The 19073-nt window shown below is 37.7% G+C and overlaps 1 protein-coding gene across 1 annotated transcript; it reads left to right on the forward strand.

The window, feature by feature from the left end:
• The first annotated feature begins 5615 nt into the window (after positions 1-5615).
• Positions 5616-18329, forward strand: LOC139120368 (high mobility group protein 20A-like). The gene is made up of 12 exons (XM_070684716.1): positions 5616-5845; positions 7739-8031; positions 9684-9877; positions 10442-10524; positions 11126-11249; positions 12347-12461; positions 13029-13090; positions 13773-13890; positions 14667-14861; positions 15817-15908; positions 16327-16482; positions 17559-18329. Exons 1-11 carry the CDS (start codon positions 5625-5627, stop codon positions 16444-16446), a joined length of 1617 nt encoding a protein of 538 aa, XP_070540817.1. The 5' UTR covers positions 5616-5624; the 3' UTR covers positions 16447-16482; positions 17559-18329.
• Positions 18330-19073: the final 744 nt, after the last annotated feature.

The following is a 19073-nucleotide window of genomic DNA, read 5'->3' on the forward strand; positions in this document are numbered from 1 at the left end:
TCTTAAAAGGCAAATACAACTTTCTGTCTTGACAACCATACCATAGTTTCAATGTTTTACCTAGTGTACCTGCTTGGTTTGTACGCAGGAAACAAGTAGAAAACAGGCTCTATAATTTCATAATTTTCAAGTGATCAGAATACAAAAGTCCTGAAAAGATAAGATGATCACAACTTCCAGTATAAGGGAAACAGTCACTCTAATGTATAAATTAAAATTAAAAATGTGCCGGGAGAATGTATTAAAAATACAGAAAGTTGCTTACTGTCGGTAAAATCTAAAAAAAATCAAAATTTTAAAGACTTTGCAGATTTTTTTTTTACGCCTTGTCTCCTTATTTATTTTTTTTTTTTTTTGCAAACTAGTTGAAGATTTTTTTTTCCTAACTTTTTGCTCTGAAATTTTTTTTTTCTTTTTTTGACCACCCCCCCCCCAAGATCTAATGGTCCGTCCCTTACCGCAGTCAGGTTCTTCTCTGTATATGACAAGTATCTACCTAAAACGTGAAACTTATTGTACCTTGAATGCAAGAGAGCATTTTACCAGGTCTAATGAAACATCCTCAGTTTCAACTACCTGTACATGTTTGGCAAAGAATGCGTGTTCGGTCGTGATGATTATTTAATGATTTGCTTTCTTAGCGATGCTTTGTATTAAACATAAAATGAGTTAATTCATAACAGTCGCTGGAAAGAGTAATGCAAATGATCCCTGAGGTTATCCACCGGGATGAAAATTATCCAGTGGGCGTCTCTGTAGTATTGCGAAAATATCCTATCGCACACAACGAAGACATGACACTTGGTTCATACATAATTAGCTTCAACCATAGATTGTCTATGCTTCAACTAAACAAAAACAAGACGATCACACTGTGAGCTTTCATGGCCTTCCCTGCCCGATTAAAAGTTAAAAGAAAAAGTATCACACCATGATATTATTTGTCATCTGACATCCTCTTTTTATCTTTGTTCAACAGACCTGGTGCCCCCTTTACGGCGCAGAAAATACTACAATATTTGGATAATTTACAGTATCAAACCGGTCAAATAAAGTACGGCCAAAGGGGACCCAGAAATCTGGTTGTTGTTGTTTGTATTTTTGTTTATGTATATTATTCGTGTTGTTGTTGTTGTTGTTGTTGTTGTTGTTGCTATTGTTGACCAATAAAATTCAACGAACATAACTATAATACTATTGTGTTGTTTTGTTTTGTTTCAAACAACGGTTATAGGGTCAGTGTTCAAATGTGATGTAGATGTCATAGCAAACAGTATAAACACTCTGTTCATACACACGTTGGGAGCGAGTTGCATTGGTCAAATAATGATAGCGTCCTTATACTGTTTCTTCTGACATCTACATCACGTTTGAACACGGTCCCTGTTACCGTGGTTTGAAACAACAGCACAATAGTAATGTTCGTTGAATTTTATCGGTCAACAACAACAACAACAACAAGAACAAAAACAACACGACTAATCTAAACAAAAACAACAATACAAACAACAACAACAACAACAACAACCAGATTTCTCGGTCCCCTGTGGTTTGGCATGGCCCATCATGTTGAGCTCCTTAACACACCACATTATTGAGGCGGTTTTTTGTCATTGTTGGATTGTGCATTCCCCCGGAAAATCATCGGGAATAAATGAATATCCCATCTGATCTATGAATATACAAGTCGAGTAGAGCAAGCTTGATGGCACGGAACTTCGCAGGTTTTACGATTGAGAGTCTTGCGCAATTTCATGATTTTTTAAAAATCTGAGATGAAGTGACAGTGCTAGAAATCACCGTCGGATAGCCGATGTAGAAAGGGATACGAGGTAATTCGAGAGTTGAAAGCCTGCTGAATGGGCAAAAATAATGATTGTGATTATTTCACATCGGTACCGATAAATATTGCAGCTATCTTCACTATCTACACGACATGTGTGATCAGGGGTCACTCACATTAAAGTAGGTCAACTCTGACGTATACTCTTTGATATGCAAGTCTAGTAGCTTATCGCAAACTCGTGATTTATCGTGTCATTTACGATAATATGGCGTCTCAAATAAGTGCTGTAGTAAAAAGGGCACTATCACTTCAACGAATTGGTGACTCCCTTTGCGATTTAAAATGTTGTGAACCATGCTTGCTGTTATTTGCATTGTCGACATTTTCTTGCTGACCGAGTTAGGAAGCTACTTTCCGGGGGTGACTGTTTCGGGACTAACAAACTCCATGCACGTTCACGATATTTTGCTGGTATCTGCTGATTCGATTTACTGTCAGAGAGGTGAAGATATGGCAATGTTGGTTATACACTGCTACATACATTACTCACAGTAACATATCGGCTGCATCTTTTGCGAACCTTTTTATAAATCTGCTCTACATATTATGATTCCTCGGGAGAAAGAAATAGGCGTAACATTACACACCATCACTTCCGCCAATCTCACGGAGACTACAAATACGACACGTTCTTATATAACAGCATCACAGAATAACGTCACGTAAAATGTCAAAAAGGGGATCGAATCAAGATTGCGATGATTTTATCAGGACAAACAGAGGTTTAACAACAACAATGGATACGTATACGAATCATAATTGTAAAATATTTCTGACAACTTAAGAAATTACAAATGTATGGGAAAGTCTCTGTTCAAGTGGTAGCTTTACATCGAGTGGTGACGTCACGGCCGGGATCACTAATATGAGGGTATACGACTATGATTTATGATTAAAGCAAATTTTCCTCAAAAAGTGTACAAAGACCTTCGGAGGGTCATGAGCCAATTTCGTTAAAATCGATGATAAATCGGCAACATTTACCACAAATTGTCAAAACAAATGCACTGCCTTTGCAGTTGCGCAAATATGAAGATAAAGATCGTTTAACTAATTGCAAGTCATTTGATCACTTAGCGGTGCTGACATGTAAAGATCTTTAGACCAATTCAAATAATGCAGAAAACTCAAATAGATGCAGCTAGACTTCAATACGCCCCTAGGGTATAACTTTTGGCTATAAAGTCCCTTTTCAACTGCATCGCATCATGTATTCTATACATTGTAAATCTGAAATGGTCAAATAAATGAATGAGAACATATATCAATGTAAGACAGTACGAGAAAAAAACTCCAAAGTACGATGAACCCCGTCCTACTGTACATGCGAAACAAGCATGCATCTCTAGAATTGGTGATTACCGGTATAGACAAATGTGTAAAAGCTTTTAGGAAATTCCAGATCGTTCTTTGGGGTTACAATTTCCCCCTGTACTCTTCCTCTGTCATGATTGCTTAGGCCTGTTGAATTTAATGCATATGTGGCATTTTACCTAACTTGTCTTGTAGGGTCGTGTTTATGCCTCTGGCAGTTTTGCAACAAGTGGTAGTAAGCTGCACAGGCAAACAAGGAAAAACTCCGACGTACGATGAACCCCGTCCTGCAAAACAAGCTGCATGCATCTCCAGTATTGGTGGTCACCGGTATGGACAAATGTGTAAAAGGCTTGTGAGGAAATCTCAGATCATCCATTAGGGTCATAATCTCCCCTGCACTTCTCCTCTGTCATGATACCCTAGGCCCGTTGAATGCATATGTGGACATGTCTAGTATATCACCTGACTTGTGTCGGGGTTTATGCTTCTGGCAGTTTTGCAACAAGTGGTAATGAGCTGCACAATATGGCAAACAAGGCCTGGGGAAGGAGACAGTCTGGTTGAAATCAGATGCAGAGGTCGCGACTTGTCCACCTTTAGCTCTGCCCTTTCTCGTTTGCTCACAGCTAGGGAACTAGCCTGCGTTCTCATCTAGTTGCCGTAAATCTGGTTTTTATATTCGTTTAATGAAATGAACAATGTATGTGAATCTTGTTTAAATTAAACATCCATGTAATGGACGCAGAATGCAGTAACTGTCAGAGCAAAATCAACTCAGCATGATCGCGAGTGTGGACACCTGGTACGCGGTACACTGTTGTATACAGCAGCATTTTGTGATTTTGACTGTACATATACTGCATAGATATACACATGTTTATCAAATCAGCTTGGCATTTTTGTCTGTTACTTTGCTGGCTTTGGGACGTCGACCAACAGCCATAAGGAAGCCGTCATTATCTCCGGCCGGGGAGGGGGGGGGGTCGGATGAATTTCATCGGAAACTCCGAAATTTCGAGTAACCCCCCCCCCGGCGGCCAACCATGATGAATTTGAGTAACCCCATCTCTAACACAGAAATTTGGACTGACCCCCCTCCACTTAGAAAAGTTCAATATCAATACACGTTTTTGTAAAATTTACAAAAATACAGCAATAGAAAAAAACCTTTCAAATCCTGGTGTACCCTGCCAGATTATCATCGGTTATCTCGTGACGGTCGTGAAATCAACGAAATGAAATTCAACTTAAGGAACTACAAAATAGCGATATCACACTGTAACCAGTATCCAACCACATAGTATTGTTTAATTTAGATGGGTAGCACGACATGGTTTCACTAGGATATTTGACTGGGCAGAATTTGAAAGTACAGAGAGGCTGAGGGCGAATGTGTCAGAGGGACGTGTCTTGCATGGAGAATTTTGAGAAATTGGTGTGTGCAATGATGCAGTCTTGTGCAATCTGAGGTGTTGTTAATTTTTTTTTCACAAAGTTAAACTGTTATACAGCACCCGACTTCTTGTGGCATTTGCGAAATCTGACATCTCTGTAAACGATATATTACAGGACCATCAGTCAGAGTCAGTATTTTTTTAATCCATTCATTATTTGTTTGCAACCTCGCAAGCCTTGCAATTTCTCCAGCCGCCAGCTTCTAATGAAAAGCCTCAATATGGTAAGTTAAATTGGTTATTGGACTGAAGTCAGTTAAAATATATGTTTCTATGGTATCGGTAATAAACGATGAATTCACACAGTTCAGTTTTGTCCTAGATACTGTGAAAATTTTCAGAAATTGATGTGTACAATGGTGCAGTCTGGTGCAATCTGAGAGGTGTTTTAAATTTATTCTTTTTACTAGTAAAATGCGGGGGCAAAAATCGCATCCTTCTGCGATCTGGTATTCGAGAACGGTGGGCCGAAAAATCTAGGGCGACAGAGAGCAACCCGCGAACTTTTTATTGCTTATAGTAGTAACTAACAATTAGAACATTCCAAGGGAGAGAACACAATGTGTGTAATGGCCCAATCTGAGAGATGTTTCAATTTATTTTGCACCATAAATTCTTTCTCTCCACATTTTGAGCACCCCCTTGTAGCTTTCAATTTTTTTGAGTGACCCGCCTCACATTCCTCCTAGGCCCGCTGGCCGTAAATGATGACGGCTCCCTAACTTTGCATCGTGTAAGCTTTCATTTTGTATCTTCGTATGTGAAGTTACTTGCTTGCCATCACTACTCTATTGCGCGATCACACCACTATCATAGCGATGCAGTTTTCTTAATTTTCATTCTTCAGTTATTCAGTTAAGACGTTAATATGCCCATATACTCTTGGCAAGATTAACTATACTTCAAACATTTGTACTATTTTAAGAAAACAAAAGTATCGTTACACATACTGCAGGAGGGCAGCTCTTCCGGTCAGTGTCTGTGTGTCTGGCGAGCTATAAAACAAAATGGAGAATGATTTGGAAAACGTATCGATGCAGGCTTCGTGTAAAACCATCGTGTTACACCATATTCCGAGCAGTGCTTTCAGCCTCGAGTCGTTCACAACTGAGACGGACAAGGCTGACTACCAAACAGTGAAGCTAGACGCCGCTACCACTGCCAGTTTTCTCGACAACGTACCGGTTACTGTACACGATGTGGCTTCGATCGTCGCTGATCCTTCCAGGTAAAGCAAGCTTTCAATGGAATATCACCATTATTATATTCCGTCACCGTCTCGAATTTCTAAACATCCATTGTGAAGAAACAATGCCTAAATCCCTTTATCACAAACCTTTTAATTTTTCAAAATACCATGGCTAGTTTCATTGAGGCGCACAAGTGCAAATTTTATTCTTCAACATTGTCATATCTCATACTCATAGCAACTTCCGGGATTAATTGCCAATGCGATACCGTGCCTTGTGGTCGCACCAGTCAGAATCAGATTCCTAAAGTTGAACGACCAGTATCATAAATTGAACTGGTGACATTTTGTACTTAACAAGTCATAATTAAAAGTGTGTTTTGTGGAAATTTGTTTTCACCACATGCCTGGTTTTCCGTCGAAGACGAGTATATACAGTGAGATCCGTTTCCATTTCTGTACCTGTTCCATGGGGATCATATATCATTACATACATTTTATTTGCAAGTTGTAAAACTGAAGTCGATACTCAGTAACGTACGACTTTTTTATTTTCTTGTATGAGCTCACATCCGCAGTCAAAGCGGGCCCTGATACCAGCAAGGAATGCACAATATTTACTTGTAAATGTAATTACAAAGTTTTTATATAATTTCAACACGACCCGTAACCAACTCGATCCCTTCCAAAACCCTATATTCGACTGTACCCCCCCGCCCCGACACTTCTGCATGTCGGGGATTGTCCCTCCTGTAATCACCAGTGTCTTATACCATGAAGCTTCAAGCGAGATGCTAATACCATTGACGTATAAGCAACACGCTCGTGTGTTGTGAAGCATTCCAATTCTTTTGATAAATTGACCTGCATTGAAATTGCATATAGTTATGGGTCTTTATCCTCCATACAAATACAATCATTTTGGATGATTTATTCAAAATGTTGCCAATGCAGAATTTATTCACTGTTTTGCCATTAGAGCCATTATGTTGCTAGATTTCATATATCATCATGACTTTCCAGATTGTCACCAGAAGTTGTGGATCCTGACCTTTCAAATGGCGACTCAAAGTAAAACATTTCAGTAAAATTGATCGTCTTGGCTATTTTGGCAAACTATCTTTTGGATTGTTGTGGTTCAAGCTGTCCAGGGTACATGCTTGAGTTGACTTTGATGGGGGTCAAGGTGACTTTGGTTCAGTTGCAATTGGTTTAGGGGTCGAGTTGCCTAGAAACTGAATTTCATTATTAGGTTGTGGTCAAATGACTTCCATGGTTTTTTTTAGCATTGACTTATAATATCGCACCTTATTTGATCATTGTTTTCACAAAAGACAGAAGAACAAACTATTTACATAACAATATGTAATTTGCATATTATTCTATTATGTTTTTTTTTTGTTCAGTTGTGAACATATAGAAAGTTTATTTGAAAAAATAGAGGGGTAAGCTACCCCTAAAAACCCCTTTTTGAAAAATCCTTAAAGGATCCCATGTGTGGTAAAGTTGTGTGAGGTGCGGTAACAAAGTTCATGAAATCCTCTGGTTCTGAATTTGTTGTTTCTGTGGACTAAGGCACATAAACTGTACTTGTTACAGACATGCTACATGTGTTTCAGTATTTGTGTATTATGACACATCAATATGTTGCAATGTTTAACCCTTTGAGTGCTGTAATTTTTCCCACTAAAATTTTAGTGCAACATTTTATCAATTTTTATGATTTTTTTCTCCATATTTTTGATATTTTTGGACCAAATGGACATCACTTTTCATTTGCTACAGTTGTTGATCAAAATTTTGGAGAAAATCTGAAAAAAAATTGAAAGTAAAACTGGTAAAACTTGACTTTGGCACTCAAAGAGTTAATGATCTGCAAAGTAATCTGTGTGAAGATGTTCAAGTGTTCTTTATGTTTTCTCTCATCGATAGAATTGTGTGTATGACTGCAGCAGACACTGTTGGCACGTCCACGGATACCTTACCCGACACCACCGTTGCAGGATGTGTGCCAAACGTGGCAACATCCCTGGCAGTGACCGACAGCATGAACAGTGTTGTCACCTACAGGATACCTGCTCAGGTCGGCGACGGCATCGGCACTGCAGCAACGGGAACCGTTAGATCGGTCAGTGACACTGACGGAGTTGACACGGTGACCCTGGTCAACAGCATTTCAGTGCCTGGCGGACCTGATGCTGCAGATTTACAGATGCAAAGTACAGGTAGGTGGAACACCAAACTTATTTTTTTGAAATTATTTTAAAAAACGTTTTCTCTGAGTCTAATTGTGTTGCAAATAATCACTTGAGCCTATGATTTTTCAAAAAACGTGAGAAATTGAAGCTTAGGATAGCAACCAATAGCTTACTACTTCAGAATAAACTAATGTCCAGACTGCTGATGGGCATTGAGAACAAAACTACACGATGGAATGTGGGCTTAAAGAAAGAGTCACTATTACCTAAATGCAGGGGACTGCTTATGTTAACAATTTGATTACAATACTGCCTAGTACATACATGTATATTGTAATTTTTATCCTGGCCATGTTAATATTGCACCATCAGGCCAAGGTGTGTAATACCAGTGAGGCATAACATGTCTTGCATGTTGCAATTTTACAAAAAATTGAACAGTGGAAAGCCCCTGAATGTATAGATACTGAAAACATGATTTCAACAGATTTATGATAACAGGCCAGTAGATGTTTTCATTAATTTTCACAAATTCTGTCTTTTGATGTCAACTACAGCTTCTTGTTCTACTCCCCACAGCATGTTGAGATACTCAGTATTCAGCTTGCCAACTCAGCCGGTAGATGTGTAGACTGCATTGTTATTGTTGACAAGCGAATTCTGGTTTTGACTAGAAATCAAATGTAAACAATAACAGTGCATTCTACACATGTAGACGCTGTGCCGGCAAGCTAAATAGTAGGTGTTTTAACATGCATAGGGGAGTAGAACAAGAACTTGCAGTTGAAATACAAAGCAAAAGAAGTGAAAAATCATCAAAAGTTATATGTACTGCTATAACATACCAAGCCAAGTAAGTGAAATGTTTTGGCTCAATATTGCTTTTACCAACTTTGCAGATGGTGAAGTGATATGCCTGGAAGGGTAAAGGTTAATGCACTGGTTATTGTGTTGTTTATAACCTACATGAATTTCCAGCTTGTAGTCCTTGATATCATTTGGAACAAGCCGTAGTTGAAAACTAGTAATAAAGCTAGTAAAGTGCGTGTAGTTTTATTGTGTATTATTCAAAGTGTGTTACTCTATGCAGTCAGAAATTACAAATCAAAGTGTTCAAGGCATTGTCTGTGCATTGATGTGATTTACTCCCTGGCAAATACTCTGTCTTTATATGATTGTAGCTCATGTAACTTGGTGAATATTAATTTTATGCCTTGAGGTCTCTCACAATTACACGAAGATAAGGACTGAGGATGATAGGGATAAAGTTTTGTTTAATGCTATCAAATTTTGTTTGCTTATTCAGTGTTTCATCCAGACAGGGTTGACATGTTGGCACCCTCTAGTAATTTGTCAAAGGGGGACCAGCCTCCATGAAATGGTGCCAGTCACACCGTAGAGATATAAATAGAACACATGAATTGATGAAATCCCCCTAAATTTTCTGGTAAAGGGGAACCCCTCAATTGATGCGATCCTGGATGAAACACTGCTTATTCATGTTTTAATTATTTGCTTGTTGATATTTTCATTTCTAATGTTTGATGATATCTGTCAGGAGTTTTGGCAGAGTATGTTGATGTTGCTTTGGCAGCAAAGTTATCACACAGACATGAAGGCTATCACTCTCCAACTGTGTGCATGTGAGTGATCATGATCTGTTTCAATATTTTTTTCAGCTCATCAACTCCTTGTGAATGACAGCGGCGTTGTCGGCACCTGTTCACAAAATCCTCACTTGTTTGAAGTCCAGACGGAAACCGTTAACAATCACCTGGATGCCACCTGCAGTGCAAGTACAGTGCCCACTGCTAGCACATCCATTGATCCCAATGTCAGTAATGCTACTCAGGGTAATGAACTTGAACCAAAGGTAAACAACTTCTGTGAATATACATTTTTGTTTAATTGTTTGATACCAGTACATAAAGTAAATACCAGAACATATAGTAAATGTACTTTATACAGTAAGACTGCTATGCAAGATATGACCTAAATACCTACTAATCTACAGCTTAAAGTATGTACAAGTGTACAAGCAAGTATTGAACCCATAAACTTTCTGTCGTAAATATCATACCTTTGAAGGTATCAACAATGCAGGTGATATCCCTCACCCGATCTTTTGAAGCTTTCTTATTTTATTGGTCAAATTTATTACTCATTTCACCTGATAAAGAGGAACTCAAAATTGGTTGGACAAGCCCTGACATCAGCATGTCCAGCCACTGCAATGTTTGCTGCCCTCTATCAGCAAGTAGATTTCAATAGCAGCCATTGTTTATTTTATACATACAGTTCATACCAAAAGAGAATTGAACTTTTTAATTTCACTCTGTGTCTCTCTTTCATGCAATGCTGACAAAAGCCAGTGTTACGGTTTTAGTAGAACAGGAAAGTAATCATGATGAAAATCTTTTTCTCTTTGTTGGCGCAGAAAAGGAAAGGTGGATGGCCAAAGGGGAAGAAGAGGAAAAAAGACAGTAAGGACACAGGTACTCCAAAAGCACCAACTACAGCGTAAGTACATGTAGGAAAGCTATTACAGTGCTTTGTCAATGTTTCATGAAAGAGCCAAAAAAAAAACAGTTCTTCAAAAAGGACCATAGTGATTGAAAAATCAAGTCCAATTTAAATTATTGCTGTGTACTGTAAAACACCTTAAATATGCTGCATCCTCTCATAGTGTTTTCAGTGTTTCATTGGCGTGAACAGGATTTTAATTCAGCTAACAAAACTATCTCAACCACAGTAAATATAGAGAAAAATTAGCCGCGTCTTAGATTAACCAATTGATAAGCTTGGCTAAATCCCCTACAAAGGATGCTAACTACAGTGTAGCTAAAAAGACAAGCCATACAACATTCAACTGTTCTGGAAAGACTGCACAAAAAATACAATTGTCAAAATGGATATCTTTTCAATGTAGGCTTTGCTATTTAAACAGTTTAGCAAATTATAAAATTTGTGAATGTGATGTATCAGGAGCAATATTTCCTCAAATTTGCCCATTTCTGAATATATTTCAAAGGTCAACATCAGGTCATCTACTGTTATTGTGAATGTTCTGTCTCATGTTATCACATTTACAGAATGATTTTCATGTTGTCTCTTTTTCCAGATATGTTTTATATTTAAACGAGCAGAGAAGTAAGATCAAAGAGGAAAATCCAGAGATGGCATTCACAGACGTGACCAAGTTGTTAGGAAGTCAGTGGTCCTCAATGACTGCTGATGAAAAACAGGTAAATACAAACCCTGTCAGACCAGACACACAAATCTTTCAGATCAATTTTACCCTTTCACGATCATGGTTTGGCCCAATTCCATTGTTTTCTATGGCAAACGTGGACTGCCACATCGGGAAAGAGGGTTAAAGGTTGATAAACATCTGATAACTGAAAGTTCTTTTCAGGATTGAAGTTTTGTGTGTACCCTTGAAAGAAGTCCAACTATAGGGAGTATGTGATTTGATGCAGATTTTGCTTTTGTGTTGCTTCCATGCCCAGCTATAGCAGTCCTCTTGTGTTAATCAATGCAATCTTATCAGGGACAGCAGAAATGGTGACAGACGTTTGTGTTTCCAGACTTTCACTAAAACTTTGAAACTTTACAGTTCATGTGAGACTTTTCCATCACTCTTTGTTTTTACAACAAAATAGATCATGGTTGATCAAACCTCAGTACGGAAAACAATTGAATGTGACTGCCATTCAGACAGTTTGTGACACTTTGGGAAAATATCGTTGGCTGCACATGTAATTTAGCCTGAGAACGGCAACAAACAAGAGACGTAGGTTAAAAGAATGGAAAGTTGCATTTTATGCAGGATACGTTGACAGTGTGTCTCTAAAGAATTGAAATGTTAGATAGTTAAAACATTACAATCTTTCTGATGATGAAAATGTTTACTGAGAGAATACTTTATGAACCTACTTCCTACAAAGTCAGTGGAAATAGCATTGTGTTTCACAGAGCCGAGATGCCTGCTTTCGGGGGCCATTATCCTGCAAATGTAGTGAATATCAGTACTGGCAATGTACATTTATAGCCTGCAAAGTCCATACACTCCATATTTGGATGGACTTTTTTGAGGGTTTCAAAATGCCAACACAAACACAATTATGTTACATTCTTGCAAACAACTTTTAAGTCCATTAGGTAAAAGTTGGTGAAGTTGGTATTTTTGTCAATGCAATTTTACCAACATCACAAGTAGTATATGGGAAACCTAGTGTTCAAAAGATGTTAATTAACTGAATAAGCTTGCTTATATTACAACAGTGGCCATCGATATAATCAGCAGTTATTTATCAAAACATTTCGTCATCTTTTTTTGTAGAAATATGTTGAAGAAGCAGAAAATGATAAAAAGAGGTACATAGATGAGTTGAAAGCCTACCAGCAAACAGAGGCATATCAAGCATTTTTAAAAAGACAAGCTGCCAAGAAACTTAGTAAGTACGGTATATAACCCTAGCAACATGACTCATATAGGGGAGAACCCTGTTATCGACACTGTGATAAAGATCTAGACAGGAAGATCTGTCATGGCAAGGTGCTTCTGAGACTGCATGCAAGAGAATGGGTGCAAAGAGCGCCCTCAAGCGATGGAGTCTCCAATCTTACAAACATGTTACATGGGCCAGATTTACTGTCTTTCCCACATCCCTCTCATTTGGTAGAGCTGTAAACATTTAATGTTGTGCTCTGTGTTGGTCACAATTATTGTACATGGTAATTTCCAACCTTGAAGAAATGATATCTCCAAAGGACATGTACTTGAAAACACGGTTATGATGAACCAAAACCTACTGCAATTGGCACTTCTGTTTGTAAAGGCAACATATTTTTTGTCAGTAAAATACCGTAAATAGAAAGAGTATGTATTGTTTTATAAGAACACCTATGAACACAAATCAGTTTGTATGTCTTTGATAATGGCCCCGGTGGAATGATTTGGCTGTACTGTCTTCCTAAATCTGAGCAATCACTCTTATGCTATTTTGTAATTCCTTCTGCAGGTCTCGGCGATGCTTCAAGTATAGACACTGAAGAAGTAGCTAGTATTTTAGGAGCTTTAGAGGTGAGATTTTGTAAATAATTCTAAATAAAGTCATATTCATTTTGGAGTGCAAGCCAGTGACAAGGAGACAGCAAAATTTGAAATAAATTTACTGAAATAAGATACAGCCAATATCTGCAGGATTAAAAGATTTTTTACATTATACTTTGTCCCATTTTGCATGAGGGCTGATGTTTGTAAATATTTAGGTGTTGAAGCTTGAAGATTTTCCTCACTTTTGACTTGATGGCTTTGAAGTAACTGCCAAGTTCTCCAGCACTGTGGTTTGTCCCTCAAATGCCAATGTTATCCGACAGTGTGTGTGTACCAATCACATTGTAACCACATATAGGATCTTGCCAGCATATTCCGGCATTGCAAGTGTACCAAGTAGTAATTCATTATGGCACCGGAAATTTCTGTCATTCAAGGTCGTCAGAAGATTAAATATTCACAATGCAATGACACTGTTGTGTTCCTTTCTGACATTGAAATCAGCCAAGAGACTCTACTTTAAAAAGTCATTGTGTGTGAAAATGATTGAACAATAATTCACTGCAAATTAATTGTTTTTCATTCCCAAGTCATTTTGTCAGATGGCAGAATTTTCTGACTTATATTTTGTCAATATTTGAGAATTTTTTGCAAACATATCCTTGATTGTGCCTCTGATGATGTTTGTCATTGCTGTTTGTCTTTGCAGGATGATGATCCCAACGATTTATATTGTAAAACTTGCAATCAGTATTTTAGTTCACTTCATAATAAAAAAGAACATTTATATGGCAGACAGCACCTGCAAACACTAACGGGTAAATTATGTAAGTATACCATTTTTTAATCTGTGTATCTGTTAACTACAATTCATCTCATGCTGCTCACCTTCCACCCCCATTTTACAGTATACAAGTCCTGTTTGTCCATTGAAAACAAGGATATCATTACAACATGGTCAAATGGTTAAAGTTTTCCATAGTCATTTTTATAGGTTGAAAATATCATTTCAAGTGACAGGATAAAACTTCTTGATATATTAGATCTAACATGCTATGTGAACTTTGAGAAATGTGTCGTGGCTTACCTCAAGACGGCCTTCCTCGTAAATATTACTAGTAAAGAGACATACAATGCTGTTTCTCTTTCTTGTCAAGTTTTTTTGTTTCCATCAAATTTGAAAGAGCTGAAATTGAACCGTTAGTGAATAATTGCCACAGCGTCCTATGTGTGTCTGCACTGCAGGGTTGAAGGAATTTTGTTTTGGAAGTTTCAACATGTTTCAAGATACTGTCAATAAAACTTACCTCTCCAATCATGCAATATTGGTAAAAAGTAAATATCCTGGGGGTAATGACTCTCTCTGTCTGTAAAAGTGGGTAGAAATATATAATTAAATTTCTGAATGTGAAACTATTTATCACTGAAACTGGCTTGTGTTTCTGAACCAGGGGCTTATAGTCAGACTAGTATGGCAATACATGTAGAACCTGTCTCCATTTCTATGTTTGCCGTCTCTTCAGTGAAGTACTCTCTTCCCATCGCTGTATCTTGCCCAATCTGCCCACTTTATTTATTTAAAATCTTTGATGACCATTCACAGGTGAATTTGAAAGAGAAACATTAGAACTAGAAAACCAACAGCAGCAGACGACAGTAGACGATAGCAGTACTGTAGATTCACCGGGAGATCTTGTAACATCTCCCAATTCCAGTGTGGCATACTCACCGAGAAGTCATCTTACAGGACCTGTTGATGTAGAAAAATTTAAAAATGATTTTATAGAGCTCAATATAGGTGGGTTTGCAAAAAAAAATATATGAGTGTGTGATTATAAGGTAATATGCGCCTCAAAAGTGAAAGACTTAAACTTTCGCTCAAACTTTCTTCAATGAAACTTTCAAACATTCTCTTTCATAATGGAGAATAAAAATCAGGCGTCACAGTTTGGGACTAGAGAAACAAAGTGTCTAACATTTACCAATGTTTGAAATTCAAGATGGCCACCATTAGTGTGTTAACTCTCTAAAATTTTTGATTTTCAAAAAACTAAGTGAAAACTTTTCTTACTTGAAGAGTCCCCCACAATCAGAAGACCCGAAAAAATATTGAAAAAAATTGAGTCTGAATATCTATCCCTGAGGTGCATTCTACCCTAAGCATTGTGCTGTGAGTGTGGTAGTGATGTCAGGATATAGTATGAGAGTGCTGGCACTCCATGTGTGTCATATGTTGCTTTTGAAGAATGTTTTCTATAATGATCATCAGATTTTAATGAAAATTCTTCCCAGCTGCTGATATGTAAATTGTATCACGTAATGCATCCACCAGAAAGAACTAAAGAATGCAAAGAAGAAATATGGATATTTTTTCTGTAAAATTGAAATCAGCATTTAATAATACTTCAATCAAGCCCCTATCGTAGCTTGTATTTTTCCAAATTGAAATCAGTGCTTTAGTTTCTCATAGATGCGGATTAATCTGCAAACATGCAAGAACTCTACAACTTCAGCCAAGTCCTTATGATTCAATGCAATATGAGGTGACGAAATCACTGAATACCTGCCGTCGCTTTCTGTGAAATATAACTCTTCACTATGGAAAACCAAGGTATTCAATTCAACTGACAACAGATTGATTTCCTCCTGCTGTGAAAGGAAACCCCAATGCTTCCAACAAGTATATATTTTTGAGTGCCACTTTACAAACAGAGTATTCAGACGAGTGTAATAATTTGTTTCCATGGTTACAGCCCGAGAGATGGAACTCCGAGATCTCAGGAGGAGTTACGCCGCTTCGAGTGAACAGAATGAATTTCTTACCAAACAACTTAGAGAATTAAAGGTGTGTGGTGTCATTTTTTCTAACCTAGATTGCAAAAGGAAGAAGGTACAACTTTACCATTTCTTGTTTCTTTTTCGCAAAATTGATTTCTGTATTGCTTCCTTTTCTCTTCAGATTGTGAAGACAGAAAATTGCTTTCAACTTTCCCTTTTATGCAGTTTTAATATGTCTCTGTTATGTAGATCATAAAGGCCAGGAATTTAATCCCTGGAATCAATTTAAATTTTGTTATAATCTGTAAGATTATAAAAGAGGTGTCATAGCCTATTACTTTCCATTGAAATTTTAATCCAGTAAGTATTTTTTTCCTGGCAAGACAATCTGACGCCAGACACAGGTTTCTAAACTGTTAGATTATTCTCTTATTCTTAGAGCAGTATCCTGTTTTTCGATTACACTCTTGTCTCTTCTTTTCCAGGAGAAAGCTACGAAATATGAATGTGACATAGATAATTTCAAAGCCTATGCTGCTTCCTTGCAAACTCAGCTGGACGGGCTTCGGATGGTGCCGACGCTGTTTGGTGTCATCAATTTTTAAGCAAGAGTGTGGATCAGCATGAAAGATGAAAAAAAGGTCAGCATCATTGGTTGATTTAAAGATTTTCACAAAATTCAAAAATTTAATAAGCCAGGATTATATTTTTTACATCACTTCTCTGTTTGGTTATATTGACTTGACCAAAATTTCTGTCCATCACCCATGGTTCTACTTCCGAATAAAAAAGCCACATTCTGTGTCTTTTAGACTCAGATGCACAAGGGATCACATGATGATGTTACAAATAACCCACATGTACAAAAGTGTGTGGAAATATAGATATTTCTAAGCGTGACTGTGCATGTTATTTTGTTTGTACCATGGTCTACTTGAAATCAGGGTTTAATGTATTGAGAGTATGATGCATTTGTGACTACAGCAGCAGCTAGGGGAAGAGTGATAAGTGAATACTGCATGTCCACAGCACATGCCCATGAAAAGTAGAAGTCCACTCAAGTTTAATGACCTTCATTTTTCGATATATTACCAAGGAGATGATTGAAGATGATTGAATTTGGACTGTTCGTACTGAGTTTTTATCCATATTGGGGTAGAATGTGCCTCGGGGACAGATATTCAGACTCATTTTCAACATCTTGGAGTAAATTTCAGTATGATCTTATTTTTATGGAAATTGAAAAATTTAATGTGCTCCCCAAGAGTCAACACAAGGATGCCGGCCATTTTAAATCTCATGTTTCAGTCAATTTGTTCCTGTGGTACCAAAATTTTCGTGGCAAGCCCTGATATTTATTCGAGATTTTGAATGAGAAATATTGCAGTTTTTGTGATGAGAGTTTGAGCAAAAGTTTAAGTCTCACTTTTGAGGCACATGCTGCCTTAATGGAAGTATTTTTCATTAAGTTTGTTTGTCTTTTTCAATATCTGAATCTGACGAGGGATTCTGCTTTGAATCTAGTAGCCCCGTGAGGAAATTGAGATTTTCTTGCCTTTGGCAATCAGACGTCACAAAGCTTGCTGATGCATTGTTGTACTTGCTGTATAATATATATGTCATTTTGTTCTGGATCACAAACTCTTGCTTTTCCCTATATGGATCATGTATCAAAGAGAGTATGTACATCAGTTTCTTCATGTAATATTCCTTGCAGCGTTGGGTCTGTAGACATTTATAGCACCGGCCATCAGAAGGACCCAGAATTCAGAGAATTTGCCTAGAGAAGAGTGGCATGGAATGTGAAATGGAAACAGAATGAAATGGATTTCGCAGTGAGAAAGTACATCCCATGCAGGAAGAACTCACAGCTTTTAATACAAGTGCGATGAACAGTCCAAGAAGCGGGAAATGTAATGGTTAGGATAATTCCTGTCTGTTATATATGGTCCTGTGCAAAGCAGATGTTTATGGTGCTATGTAAATAATAGAAGGCATTTATCAACATAGAATACATTCAGTGCTTCTAGCACTGTGTGTCCCTGAACAAGGTTAGTCTGGAAAGCTTTGGTACACTCAGTTGTACGTGCCAATTATACCCATGCTTCTGTATTTGCAATTTTGAAATTGTGACATCACCTTTGGTAGACAACAGTGATGGAGTTCAGTGTATGTCTCGGCGTAACTGCAAAAAAAGACAAGTTAATACTCAATGTTGTCGTATTTGCAAATCGAATGATCACTTTCTTCAGATACTTCTGATTAGGATTTGTGGATTTTGTGTTTCAATATGAAGAGAAACCTCCGAACAGTACTATTACTATGAAAGTCAGTAACTTACGTTTTGTTTCCCTGGTCCGCACATGCACACGTTTGGCCGTACTTTTATGCCATGCCAACTTACAATATCTGATGAAATGAATGCTACGTGTTGTCTGTATATATCACATTATTTAATTTCAAACAGAAAATTCTACCTTGTAACATAGCCAGCTTTGTCATTAACTTTTGTAATATAATGCTTCCTTCAGTGTTAGCTCTCAAGCATTTGCAACAGTTGTTTTAGCCGCACAGGTTCTTGAGAGAGAGAGACCAATATTTATTCCATATTTGGAACAATCATCAACAAGAGTGAAAACCAAGAGTTACTGGATTCAGATACATTTTATTTTCATGACGGTCTTTTCAAGTCCAGCTAACTGCCTCTTTGTAAAACATTTAGAGTGTGTGTGAACAACCAAACATGACCTTTAAAATCAGTTTCTTAGTAGGTATGCAAGGCTGGATTAAAGGTATACTGTCCGCTGTTCCAATTTTGCCACAGTTACCATGGGAAGAGAAAATCTAAACACTCACATATTTTAAGCGGGTGGCCACTTTTTAAAAACAGCGCCCTCGCATGGGCATTTTGAATACCAAGGTGTCCACCATTGACCATATATGGGCATATTTAGATTACAGGTGACAGTATACCTTTAACAGTAGACAGTGAGAGTGCTTCTGCTTGACTGTCTATGGAGTGACTCAACTGTAGTTATATGGCAATGTGCATCACAAACCTCTAAAGGGGGAGGGGGGCAGGGAAAATGAATTTGTAGTCCATCTCATTGAGTTGCCAAACTATGATCAAAGGGTTTTTGGTTGGTGAGATTGTTGGACCTGTGTATTAGGAGAAACACTGGATTGAAGGGCTAGAGAGTAGACCGGACTTGAAATGATTTGCTGAGTCTGA

The sequence above is a fragment of the Ptychodera flava genome, chromosome 20 (genome assembly GCF_041260155.1).
Source record: "Ptychodera flava strain L36383 chromosome 20, AS_Pfla_20210202, whole genome shotgun sequence".
Taxonomy (NCBI): Eukaryota; Metazoa; Hemichordata; class Enteropneusta; family Ptychoderidae; genus Ptychodera; species Ptychodera flava.

Coding starts and splice junctions, on each gene's coding strand:
- LOC139120368 (XM_070684716.1), top strand. CDS start 5,625: ATGGAGAATGATTTGGAAAACGTATCGATGCAGGCTTCGTGTAAAACC. Junction 8,032..9,683: donor TTTACAGATGCAAAGTACAG/GTAGGTGGAACA, acceptor TATTTTTTTCAG/CTCATCAACTCCTTGTGAAT. Junction 15,909..16,326: donor AACAACTTAGAGAATTAAAG/GTGTGTGGTGTC, acceptor CTTCTTTTCCAG/GAGAAAGCTACGAAATATGA.